General features: G+C 54.0%; 1 protein-coding gene across 5 annotated transcripts in view; it reads right to left on the bottom strand.

Moving 5' to 3' along the window:
- Positions 1 to 12,933, bottom strand: part of Prkcz (protein kinase C zeta) — a 98,372-nt gene that overhangs the window by 20,998 nt on the left and 64,441 nt on the right. For all 5 annotated transcript variants that reach the window (XM_021655516.2, XM_060378918.1, XM_060378919.1 and 2 more), the window contains 4 exons: positions 12,300 to 12,381; positions 11,371 to 11,423; positions 10,441 to 10,629; positions 8,288 to 8,385 (listed from right to left, as the gene is read on the bottom strand). In XM_021655516.2, coding sequence (XP_021511191.1) covers positions 8,288 to 8,385; positions 10,441 to 10,629; positions 11,371 to 11,423; positions 12,300 to 12,381 — 422 coding nt within the window. The remainder of the gene's footprint in view (positions 1 to 8,287; positions 8,386 to 10,440; positions 10,630 to 11,370; positions 11,424 to 12,299; positions 12,382 to 12,933) is intronic.

Here is a 12,933-nt window from a genome sequence, read left to right as displayed (position 1 = left end):
AATGACAGGCTCTCGGCTCACAGCCCTGTTGTCAAGGGCCGGGGATACACTGATTATCTGGTCACTGGAGAAGGAAAGGTTGCTGACTCTTGGATAAAGAGTAACGGTGATGGCAGCGTTTGACGGCCCACACTCAGAAGAACTCATCTACCCCAAATTAGGAGGTAAATCCTGCCATTCCCTGACTGTACAGAGGGACCCTGGCACCAACGGTACACAGCCATGACTGCAGTAGCCTGTTCACGGAGCTCTCATCTCCAGGTCCTGCCTCCACTCCCAACAGAGGGTCCCAGGAGATGACAGAAAACCAGCAAGGAGGGGAGGGCCGTGATAGAGTCTGCTGAGAAGCCAGTTGGTGTCACAGAGAACAAGAGGCCAGACCTACAATTAGGCCTGAGAGAACAGAGGTGAGGCTCGGACCCCTGCCACACACACAGACCGAGCACACACACAGCAGTGCGCAGCGGGAAGGCAGGGGTCACACTCCAGCTCCTGGACCCGGAGCAGGCTCTGTGTTCTGAGGAAGGTGTGGACAGACAAGGAAACAGCTGCTCCAACTAGGGGATTTTAATCTTGCTCAAAGAAATCATCTGTGGGGTAGGGAAGGGAGCACCTGGCTCAGGTATCTAGAGGAGCAGATGCATAACTGTCTGCCAGTGTGACTCAGAGAGCCTGGTTCCCTCAGCTACCACATGGCACAAGCCCCAGAGTCTGAAGGGGCCTGACAGAGAACGTGACAGGAGGAAGTGACTGAGTGGCTGGAAAGAATGTCACCACTGAGAGGCCCAGAGCAGGAAGGCACTGAGGAAAATGCCCACAGGCACCTGCCAAGAGGTGGTCCTGGGCCTGTGGCTCAGAGGCTCCCCTGCCACATGGGAGGCCCTGGCCTCCCCCTAAGTGCCACAGCACAAAGGGGAGCAAGGCTGGAAGGTGGTTTAGTGATTATGAGTGTGTACCGCCTTTGCACAGTTCCTACACCCACATCAGGCTACTCGGAACCACCTGTAACTCCAGCTCCAGGGGATCTGCTGCCCTCTTCTGGCCTCTGCACACACATACATACAAATAAGTGATAAAAAGCAGTTGGATGGGGCTGGAGAGATGGCTCAGTGGTTAGGAGCACTGTCTGCCTTTCAGAGGTCCTGAGTTCAACTCCCAGCACCCACATGGTGGCTCACAACCATCTGTACTGGGATCTGATGCCCTCTTCTGGTGTGCAGGTGTACATGCAGATAGAGCACTCATATACATAAAATAAATAAATAAATGTAAAAAATTTTAAAAAAGCAGTTGGAGCTGATAAATTCCAGTACTATTTACGATTTTCCACAAAATAGATAGAATTAAAAAAAAAAACAAAACAAAAAACAACCAGGGCTGGAGAGATGGCTCAGCGGTTAAGGGTTAAGAGCACTGGCTGCTCTTCCAGAGGTCCTGAGTTCAATTCCCAGCAACCACATGGTGGCTCACAACCATCTATAATGAGATCTGGTGCCCAATTCTGGTGTGCAGGCAGAAAATTGTATACATATTAAATAAATAAATCTTAAAAAAAAAACAGTAAAGATTGTCTACAAAAATGAAACTACATATCAACCAAATATCAACACAAGCAGCAATGAAAAAGTCCTAAATTTGCAAGCACGTGTCAAACTAACACAGGACACGCTTTCCCAGGAGTCCAGGGACAGTCAGGCATCAGGGCCATTTCCTAAGCGTTCAGGTGACACGGTTCATTTCAGGAGGCCCCAGCCATCTCCTGAGCTGGCGACCTTCCGAGGCAACGTGCTCTTTTCATGTGTACTCCTGTGTGGTGTCTGAGTACGTGTATATGCATGCTTGTATGTATGTGAGCACACGGTGTGTTTGCAGCTCTAAAACTGAAGTTGGGAGTCTTCCTCTATTGCTCTTCCACCTTCTTCATCAAGGCAGGGCCTCTCAATCAAACCCAGATTTCACGGATTGTTCTGCTCCTGCTGCTAGCCGCCTTGCTTAGGACATGTGGGCTCCACCTTCCAAGGCTGGCGGGAACCACAGGTGAGCAGCCCACGTTTACAGGGCTTTCCTGTGCAGCTCTGCCCCCTGAGCCCACGGTGCTCTCGACAGCAGCGGCCCTCCTGTGACTAGAACCCAGAGTGGGGCGGGGGGTTTGCTCTCTTGTCCCTGCACATCTGTCTGAAGGGTATGCAGGGCCTTCCCTCCACCCCTGTCGCTGTCTCTGCCCCCCATCTCCCACCCCTTTCTGTCTGCCTTTCTTGGTTCTGCCCTCTTTTCTGATGGCCCATGACTCATGTTTGTGGTTGGCATTATGCCACCTTAGTACTCGATCCCCTGCAAGGGAGAGGACAGCGCAGGCCACTCCAGACCGCCACCTGCAAGGAGTGCCTAGCGTCAGCACCTGCAGGGAGCTGGGACTCCGGGCCTGTGGGGAAAGGCAGTGCCTGTGGTGGTTGAGAAAGACACTTGAAGTCAACTTGTGGCCTTTGCACACGCACAGGCAAGTACACCAGCACATACCCACACCCATGATGAATGGGTGAAGATGGGAACTACGGAGGGTGTGGCTGAGTGGTGGAGCGCCTGCTTTGCACATACAAGGTCCTCGGTTTGACCCCTCCCCACCCCCCCACACCAACCAAAAATTGAAAAACTGAATGCCAGGCACGGTGGTACACATGTGCCTGGGAGCCTAGCGCTATGCAGGCAGGAGAACACGAAGTTCCAGGGACAGCCTACGCCACACATTAAGGACTCTTACCCGAAGAAAGGAGAGGGAGGGTGGCGGGGAGGGAGGGGACAGAGAGGGAGGAGGACAAAGAGAAAGGGGAGAAAGGGAGGGAAGGAGAGAGGGAGGGGAGCGAGAGGGAGAAGTCAACTTTCAGGGCTGATCCTAAAAGTCACTCTAACAAAAGGAGCCCCACACGGCACTGTCCCCAGGGTAAGGCAGACCACATAAGAAGAGTGTTCAGCTCTGAATGGAGGGCCAGGGAGACTGTGACCTCATACCCACCCACTTGTGACACAATCACCTTTAGGCCAGTCAACACCAGCAAGGACCAGGCTGAGGAAGAGCATGACCTCATTCCCCCCAACTCCACCCCCAGCACTACACCCAAGAGCAGCCTATCACTTCCTGGCTAGGAGCACACAGCTCATCTCTCTCTCAGATGGTGGAGGGCATACCAAAAGGGAGAGACAGCTGTGTTGTCCTCCAGTGGACACAGGCTATGTCACAGGGTCCGTTGCTGGCCAGGGATTACTGGTGACTCACCAGTATCTGCCCAGTGTTCTTAAGATGGCACAGAGAGCCGACATTTGACGGAAGCATTCCCAGAACCCGTCCATCTGAGCAAGCCGAAGCCCACTGCCCTGAACCCACCCTTCCACCTGGGGACCCCAGCCTGGGACCGCCCAGTGGCCAGAGCTGTGCTCTACAGTAAGAGGCTGCCAGGGTGCGCTGCCACCTTGACAGGGCTTTGAGATGTCATGCTGTCACCACGAAGGCTGCTGCGGCTCCCACACTCAGCCCCACAGATGCCACTCAACACTGGCTCTTTCCATTCTGGGCTGCAGTGTGACAGTGAGTGACAGACCCTGAGTCATGCCCTCTCTCCCCCGAGGCCGCTAAGCAATTCTTGCCAAGTTCACGGCAATGTGGGCCCTGCTGAAACTCTTGAGCCTCTGTCCCTCCAAACTGCATGAGGAAGTGGTTGTGAGGGCTGACCCTGCTCACTGTCAGATCGCCCTCCTGGTCCCCACTGCGCAGCCTAGCCCCACCTAGCAGTTCCTGGCTGCCTGGCTCACTCCTGGGGGCTGTGTGGGCTCCTTGAGTCAGGGGACTTCTTCCCCCTCCCACTAATGGCAAGGGGTAGGCCAGTCTCTCTCAGATCACCTGCTGCCCTGTGGCTGCTCAGCTCTGATGTGCATTCCAGCTGTGTCTTCACTCCCATGTCCTGGTCTGGGTACCAGCTTTCTGCGGCCCCTCCTGATAGATCCATGACCTATTCCAGGGGGATTTCTTCCTGTTCTAAGAGGAAAAGCACTCTCTGCCTCTCCAGTGCTGTGGTAGATTTTACAAGTCTCTGTTTACTTAAACACACACACACACACGCAAAAGATCAAGTGGCATTTAATACCCATAAGCAACTTTAGGCAGGATGAGTTTCCCCAAGTGTCTAAGTCCAGATGCCTATGGAAGCCCCTACAAGGACAAATGGTGAAAGGTCTGCCCCTCCTTGAAAGTGAAAGCAAGGTGGCTTTCACTTTTTTTTCACTTTTTTTTTTTTTTTTGCAGAGCAAACCTGGTGACCTGAGCTTGATCCCCACAGCTCACATAAAGGTGGAAGGAGAGAGACGACTGTACAAAGCTACCTTCCAGACAGGCTACACACCCCGCCCTCCTCCTCCCACACACAGGAGCACTAAAAAAAAAAAAAAAAAAAAAAGACAAAAAGAAAAAAAGAGCAACTCCACAGCAGGCCAAGCTAACCAAACTCTCCTCCCTCTTCCTCTCTCTCTCTTCCTCTTCCCCCTTTTCTCTCTCTCTCTTGTTTGGGACTGAACCTAAGGCAGCACATGATACGTCTACCTTCTCTCTCAGGCAGCTTCCTGGCCACCAACAGATATTTCAGCACCAGTTCGCATTCCTGCCCCCAAGCCACAGATGAATCGGGAGCACACACCAGAGGGCTTAAGAGGAACCATTCTGCAGGCTTTTTAGGTTGCCTGTTTTCCTGTAATAGCTTTCCCTGTTTTTAGAGGTTTTGTGGGAGAATTTTAATTCTGGTTACTGTCTGGAAAAGACCATGCAGACATGGGGCATGGCTCCCATGAGCAGATGCTTAGTTAAAATGCCCCTGTCTTCGTCTCACGGGGTGTTACACACACTATGGGAGTGGTGCAGGCCTGTGAGCACAGGAATTCTGTGGGGCCACCAGAATAGGCGCCGCTGGATTTGGGAAGGAAAGAAAGAAATCCTTATCCTTATCCCCATCCCCCATCCCCCATCCCCCATCCCCGCAGAGGCCTCTTTATAATCACCAGGCACATGTGGAAACCATTGCCTTCTCTTTACTAGATTTCCACTCACGGCTGCCAGCAAGCGCTAGCATCCTGCCTGGAGTTTCATCGGTTTCCTGTTGTGTGTGATTGCTGGGAGGTGGAACACAGACATCCATCCAGCCCCTAGCAACAGGCTCAGCAAGACCTCAGGATGAGTCTCTGGGGGAAAGTCTTTATAAACCCTGCAGCTATTAAGGTAGCAGGATAGGCAAGGCAAGGCACCCATGCCTATCCTGCACCCAACGGCAGGCACCAGATTTTCTGCTCCTGGTGGCTCTGCCCCATTTTGTGCAAGGTCGGCGAGGACATATGTGCAGCTGAAGAGCCCTCTCTGTCTCTGAGGGAGAAGCTGGCTTCCCTTTTCTTGGGGCTGGCCCACAATGATGCCATGCAAAGACACAGCACCAAGCAGGAGAAAGGCTTCCCACATCAGGGCCTCACATTTCTCAGCAGGGAGCCACGAACAGCCTTGCTGTAAATTTCTGCTAATCCCACAGCGCTTTCCAGAACTTTCTAGCTTTGTTCCCAGAGGAAACACATGAAGTGTCTGAGCAGTGCAGGAACAGCCAGGAAGTGTGGGCTTCGGACTGGACTGGACTGCTGTCAGCAAGCCTTTAGGGCAGACGTCTTTTGGGGGGACCAGGCACTGGGTGGCCTGTGTCTCTTCTGATACCTATTTCTAGAGAGGTTTTGTGGCCTCTGAGTTACTTCCAAGCTCTGAGAGAGGGGCTCCGTGGACAGCACTGCAAAAGAGCTTCTCTCCTAGACCTGCAAGTTAGGTCTGTGGAGTGAAAGAACACAGCCACGTCACATGCTCCGAGGCCATTGTGAGTCCACTAACGTGGCAGCCGCCAGCGTGCCAGGGCAGGCGGCAGCATTCCACTGGTTCCTTACAGACCACGAAACTTACCAGCGCACACTTTTTATCTGTACAGGAAGTATGAGTTTACCTTAAAGTTTTCCCGTCAGGGCATCACTGTTTATTAAGTGACAGAATCATCCAAACGCTGGAGATACAGAAGCACACAGCCAGCCCTACTCTGAGGATGCTCACAGCCAGAAAAGGAGACACACAGGCACATTTACCAAAGGTCAGATCAGGTGCTCGAAACACCCAAGGGAACACACAAAACCAACCCTGTCAGGTGGTCCAGTGTCAGTGACAGATCCTGTACAAGGAAAACAGGAAAGACAGTAGGTGTGCAAAGGCGCCATTCCCGGGACCCTCGTTTTATGAGTCCCTGCAGATGCTGGTCAGCGCACTACTGTGCTCCTGCCCTTTGGGAGCTCCAAGGCCGGGTTAGGCTGCCTTCCCTCAGGCTTGTTCCTACTCACAAGAGACTCGTCAGGGCCAGGACAATGGAGGACAGGGCCACGGGGATGCACAAAGGGACCATTGAGTGCTGAGCCCTTCTGGTGGCCCTGGCTCTGGGGAGGGGAAACAGGGAGGAAGGCCCCTGTGAGGCTAACTACAGAGTGCAATATCCTCTTCCCCAGGCACAGGAAGCTAAGATTTCCTCCAAGCGGTGCCTGGGAAGCAGTCAGAACTGCCGCTAAGCCGGAGAAAGGTCTCAGACTAGTGCTTCCTATACATGGCTGAGTTCCATACCTCGGACGAAATAGCGTGGGGACCCTGGGGACCAGGCACTCCCAGGCAGCTGTGGCCAAGCTTCCAGCAGGCCAAAGGTGAGACTCTGCCACACTTTCGGGAGTTAGACGTCGGGACAGGTGACAACAGAATTTCCAACTGATGACAGAAATGCCCCAGCTACAGTAGGTAGAGCCCTCAAGTGGTCTGGGAAAAGGCAGACCCAGCTTACCTGGGCTTCTCAGGTAAGCTGAGACCTGTGTGGGGAGAGAATCCCACCAGAGGCCAGAGCCGAGCACCCTGCACCCCAAACTGGCCCCTACAGAATGAGTCCTCCAAAACGTTCCCTATGAAGGCAGCAGGGCGCACCCTGCCAAACTGTATGCACAGTGAGCTCCCGCGCATGCTTCGTGGTAACTTGGCTGGCCCGGCTAAGCAGTGTCTGAGTGCACCTCTGAGGACGCTTCTGGAAGCACAGACCAAGCAAAGCGGAGGCTCATCCCAGGTGGGGGCCCGGGAAATACCCGTCGGCAGAGGCTGAGGGTCTGGGCCGGGAAGTCTGTCCCTGCCCTCGGGTCTCCAGCCTGCACTCCACAGCAGACCGTGGGACCCTGCGGCCATCCACTATGGAGGCTGCCGAGTGCTTCTGGACTGGGACTTTTGGCCTTCATAAGCAGCCTGATAAAATGCTGAGCCGACACAGTTCACTGCTGGAGGCTGAGGACAGGGCTCTGAGATTTGTGCCATGCTTTTTACCCCAGGCTGGCCTCCAGCTCATGATCCCCCTGCCTCGGTCTCCTGAGTGTGTCATCACACTTAGCTCAGCCTTGCCAAGTTTTCCTTATCCTTTGGTACCAGTCACTGCCTTGAGCAGGGGATGTCAGGCCCCCACGCATCCTGTTACTGACCTCCTACGTGGGGGATGGTTGTGGGATGGGGAGAACTACATTAGCTCAGGTCAGCTGTCCCCAGATTCATTACCGTGTACTGCCGTGCTCTTAGGCCACTAGATTCCAGCATTTTCAGAGCAGCAGAATTCCAGCATACACAGTAACGCTCAGCTGCCCAGTAGCTGGCCTCTGCTCATTGAGCGGGAGCCCGGGACACATGCTTGCTCAGCACACCACATCGGAACCCATCTTTGGTAGGATGCCTTCAAGAAGACCCCACAAACGGCATCATGTGAACTCAGGCGTGTGACCTCTACTGCATGTGATGTCAACCGACGAGAACCACAAAGTAAGTAAGATGACCTAAAAACCCCACAAACGCACCTAGAGGAGGCTTGCGGGGACAGCTGGAACTGCGGTCCAACCTGGCTTCCTGGAGAATTTTTTTTTTTTTTTTAATTTCAAAAAATTTCAAAAAAACTACACAGGGTTTCTCTGTGTAGTTTTGGCTGTCCTGGGCTCCATTTGTAGACCAGGCTGGCCTGGAACTCACAGAGATCCGCCTGCCTCTGCCTCCCCGAGTGCTGGGATTACAGACGTGCCCCCCCACCCGACTGCCCGGCTTCGTTCGCCCTTGAGTTTTAAGGGCAGCAGTCACACAGGTGTCTACCTCCTACTGTAATCTCAGCTGCTTCTGGAGATTCTCATTAGAAAGCAGCAGGACCTGTGGAGACACTTTCTTCCTTACCGGCTCGTTGTCTGGAAGCAGGAGTGTAAGCCAACCAGGAAGGGGTTGCTGGACGCCTGCTCAAACACGTGCTTCTCTGTCTGCACCCAGTCAATATCCTGAAACAGACACCGCACAGCTGCTCAGGGTGGAGAAGGGGCAAGACAGGAAAGCCGTCTCCTCTGCTTGAAGAAGACAGTTTGGAGAGGAAAAGGAAGCGCCTATCCAGAAACACATCACAGTCCGGTGATCTTGGCACTGAGGAAGCCAAGGCAGGAGGACTGTTGGTAAGTTCCCAGGCAGCCTACAGTCTGTTACAGAATGGTCCTGTCTCAAACAAAAACCAAACCAAACCCAAATCATCACCATCGCTACTGTCACCCACCTAACTTTCACCTTGACACTAGCATCATCTATCCATCATCGCCATCTCCAACACCATCGCCTCCATCCCCCTCCCCATCACCAGGGTGGAGCAGATTCCCAAAGACCCACAGCCACTGAGTGCTGAGCCCGCAGACAGGCCCATCATCTCTGACATCAGTGGCTGCCACAGGGCCATCTCCCCCAACTTTGCAGCAGCTCTGTGGGATGCTGCAAAATAAGAGGCCACAGCTTGGCCCCGCCACAGCCCCAGGGTACAGAGGGGATGAGGCTCCTGACCCTCACCTTGGTGTGTGGAAAAGCGAGAAGGGTAGAGATGTGTGCAAACAGTGCCGTCTTCTCTGGAGGAGCTTTGGGAGCCACTGAGTGAGCTGGGGACAGCTTTTGCTCCCCCTGGTATGCTGAGCTCAGGAGCTCCTTCTCCATTCGGGGGACACCTAGCCCCGATTCATCCAGACTCCAGATTTGCCCACCCAAAGCCTACCTGACCTGACTGCCACACTTAGGCAGCTCACACTTCAAACAGCCACTAGCCACCCAGATTCCTAGATGGAAATCAGTGGGCTGGCTGTCCTCCAAGCTCGGGCCAGCCAGCACCAGCGGCATCCGTGACTGGGCTTTGTGATTGCGTCTCTATAGGTTCTAATTTACAGGAACACCAGGACTACGTGGGGCTAACACAGCCTTCCCTAGGAAACACACTGGAAGATCAGCCCAGCGAACCAACGCCATTAGGAGAAAGACTTAAAGTCTTCCAAGACTGGCACACCAGTCCTGTCTCGGGCAACGCCCCGGGCCTGGCGGGACAAGGCTGGCGAGAGCAGGAAGCTGAGGACTTCTGTGAGTCCCAGGAGCCTCAGCTCTGTGTAAGCAGAGAGCAGGAGCCAGGGGGCTCTTGTCAGCGGGGGGCCTGAGACAGCTCCTTGGGCTCCGTGCAGAGCTATATCCTGGACAAAACAACTCAGGGGGAAGGTAGGAGGCACACACTTGGGAAGCAGTGGCCAAAGATGACTCAGAAAGAACACCAGTTTCGGCTCGGAAGGATATGGCAACGCCTCAAGATGGTGAGGAGAGAGAGGTGACACCGGGTGCTGAGGACAGGCCTAGTCAGGGCACTCCCACTCCCTCAGGAGCTCAGCATCCAGGCTGACAGGCTGTGCACTGAACAAATGCTCCCTGTGTGTGAGGGTCCCAAACCGACCTCAGCTCCAACAGACACAAAGCCAACAAGCATGTGAGGGAGTGTCAGCCTCACCCATCGCCAGAGTAGCTGCAGCTCAAGGCCATACTTGGTGCTTACATAGGCACTGAGAGGAAACAAAAAAGCCAGAAAAATAAGTGCTGCTGAAGACGTGGAAAAAACTGGAGCCCTGAGCCCCGCTGACTGGAACATAGAACGGTGCAGCCATGTTGGACAGAGTGTGCGAGTCTCCTCAGAAAACACCCCCAGAATCACTATTCAGCCAAGCAGTCCTGCTCCTAGAGACACACGGGGCACGAGTACTTGCACCTGAGTGTTTACATGCCCACACTCCACAGAAAGTGTCTGTGAGGAGATGAACAGTGAGGGTGACATCATTAAACTCAAGGGCTCTAATTTTGCTGCTGCAAACTGGAAGGGGAAAAGCCATGACCCAGTGCAATGCCCAGATGCACACAGCCTTTGGTGATGTTCTTCTACACAGCCACCTCCCCAGCTGACTCGCTGACCCTGAATCCTGAGTGATGCTCCAGCAGGCCTCCCGCTGACCCTGAATCGCGCATAATGCTCTGGCAGGCCGAGCACATACCTCGTCATCATGGACAAGCTCCTTCTTCACCACTTTCATGGCGTAGATCTGGTCATTCTTCTTTAACCGCACCAGCAGGACCTTGGCATAGCTTCCACGCCCGATGACTCTGATGAGGTCGAAGTCTTGCAGCCCCAGCCCCTGAGAGATTTTGATCCCATCTACCCCATCGATGACAGGCTTAAGGTCCTAGGGAGAGTTCCAGAGGAAGGAGGGGCCGCCTTTTGCAAAAGTCAAAACCTGTTCGCCCTCATGTGAAGGCCAGTAAGGCCTGGTCCTCAGCATGGAGCCATGCCTCATGTTCTAGCACCCAACCCCCTCTAACTCAACCAAAAAGACAAAGAACCAAGACTGTGGGCTTCTAAAGGAAGGAGCTAGAAATACTGCAGTGCCTCCGTAACGGTTCTGGGGATGCAGGGGACTCTCCGCTAGGTTAAGCTGCAGACTTGGGCATGCTCTGTGGGGGTGGGAAGTTCGGGAACCTGCTCCCGGAGGGTGGGGAGAGCAGAGCTGCTCTGTGAGCACTGCCCTGCTCTATTCTGTGAGGGTGAGGGTAGACAGCCTGTTCTGTGCGCCGAGGCTGAGAACACAGCACGTTCTTCTGTTTCCCTAGAACACCAGAGCTGGCCATGGTTGGAGGCTGGATGCAGCCAGATGGAGCCTGTGGGTCAGGTTCTGGGAAAGAGCCTGCCTGAGCAAGCAGCTGAGGGCTTGCCAGACCAGGAAGGACAAAGGAGCAACAAAGCCGGGAGCCTTAGGAGCTGATAGATGGTGGGGAGTTTGTAACTCAAAAGCCAGCCTGGCCCACAATCGGCCATTGGTACAGTTGCTTACTCCACCTAGCCCATGCCAAAGTTCAGACACCTGCCCCTGAAGGACACTCACAGGCTTTCTAAAAAGATGCTGGCCACACTGATTTTATTCACTTACCTCAGAATCATCTTTGATGTTATCATGTTTCCGAGATGAAGAAATATAAGCAACTAGTAAACAGAATGAAGGAAGAAAGGAAGGAAGGGTATTACAAGTGTCACAGGAGCCCAGGGGCCCAGGGACCCCTCACCTCCCTGCAGGGGTGGGAGAGGGCGTCACACAGGACAGCAGTGGTGGAAGGGGGCAATCCACAAAGCAGCGCACCACACTCCAGTTTAAAGAGTTCTACACAAGTGCAGCTTCCTAGGCCTCCACAAGCTGGCTGTGCGAGCTTGGGGTTAGGACACCCGGAAGGGGTTCCCTTAGTCATGACAAGCTCACAATCTGACACGTTCGTGAGGCTGGAAGCAGTGAGCTGAAAACGTAGTGTTCGCTTAGGGCGGGGTGTTGGGTGCATGCCTGTATTCCCAGTGCCGGGGAAGCTGAGGCAGGGGGATTGTACAGTTCTTGTACCAGGGCTTGTCTCAAACAAGTAAAAGAGAGGGCTGGAGATGCGGCTTGGTTGGAGGAGTGCCTGCCTAGGCGTGCACGAGGCCCTGGACTTGCTCACCAGTGCTGCAGAAAGCGTGGCATGATGGCAACTGCCTGCAGCCTAGCTCTCCACCTGGGAGACAGGCTGGAGGACCTGAAGTGTAAAGTCACCCTTGTCTACACACTGGGCCTGAGGCCAAGTTGGGCTACCTAAGATTCTGCCTCAGAAAACAACCCTTGTGGCTGAAAACCCAGTTCAGTGGGCAAAAGTGCTTGCTGCACAATGTAAGGCCCTGAGTTTGGCTCCCTAGCACCCACATCAAAGCCAGGTGTGGTGGTACACACTTGTAACCCCAGTGCTTGGGGAGCTGTAAATAGCAAGATGCCTCATACAACACACACACAACCCAAGAAGGAAGAGCAAGAAGGGGGCCCCGCTGAGGGAGGGTACCTACTTCCATCAGTCCCCTCTGAAGGAAGGTCTACACCATCATTCTTGTCATCTACTGGAGGCTCTTGGGAAGGCATGACAGAATCCTGCAAGAAAATGATGGCGTTGGCGTGATGGGGCAGGAGTTACACCCCAGCTCTGACTTCATGGCCACAAGTTGCACTGTGAGCGTGTGCGTGTGCGTGCGTGCGTGCAGCGGTGCGATGTGCTGTGTAAAGAAGAGCTGCTGGGTAGAGCACAGAACAGCCCAAGACTGTTCTCCGGGAGTCTGCATGCTGAAGCGGTCACTCGGTCAGGATCTTGGGTTATCGCCTTTCTGAAAGGCGTTTGACAGAAGGGACGCGTTACACCGTGCTTGGCCATGCCCCCTCGATGCCCTGTGGTCTTCACACTGGCAGCCAAGCTCCTGATCGGCCGTCTATGGGCTGACGTCGTAAGTGAAGGTCCCTCAGGTCCAAGCATGGTTCTCACTCAGCTCTGAATGGTCACATTCCTGGGCTCATTCCATTATCTCAAGGTAATGTGGGCCTACAGGGTCCTAGGCCGCATTGTGTCTCCAGGGCTTACAGCAGACAGCAGACAGCAGAAAGGATCTCTAGGAGAGCAGTTTTGTAGGCAACCCTTGTCATGCTCCAATC

This window comes from Meriones unguiculatus, chromosome 3 (genome assembly GCF_030254825.1).
Source record: "Meriones unguiculatus strain TT.TT164.6M chromosome 3, Bangor_MerUng_6.1, whole genome shotgun sequence".
Lineage (NCBI taxonomy): Eukaryota > Metazoa > Chordata > Mammalia > Rodentia > Muridae > Meriones > Meriones unguiculatus.
Note: the sequence above shows the minus strand (reverse complement) of the source record. Positions and strands in the feature narration are given on the sequence as shown.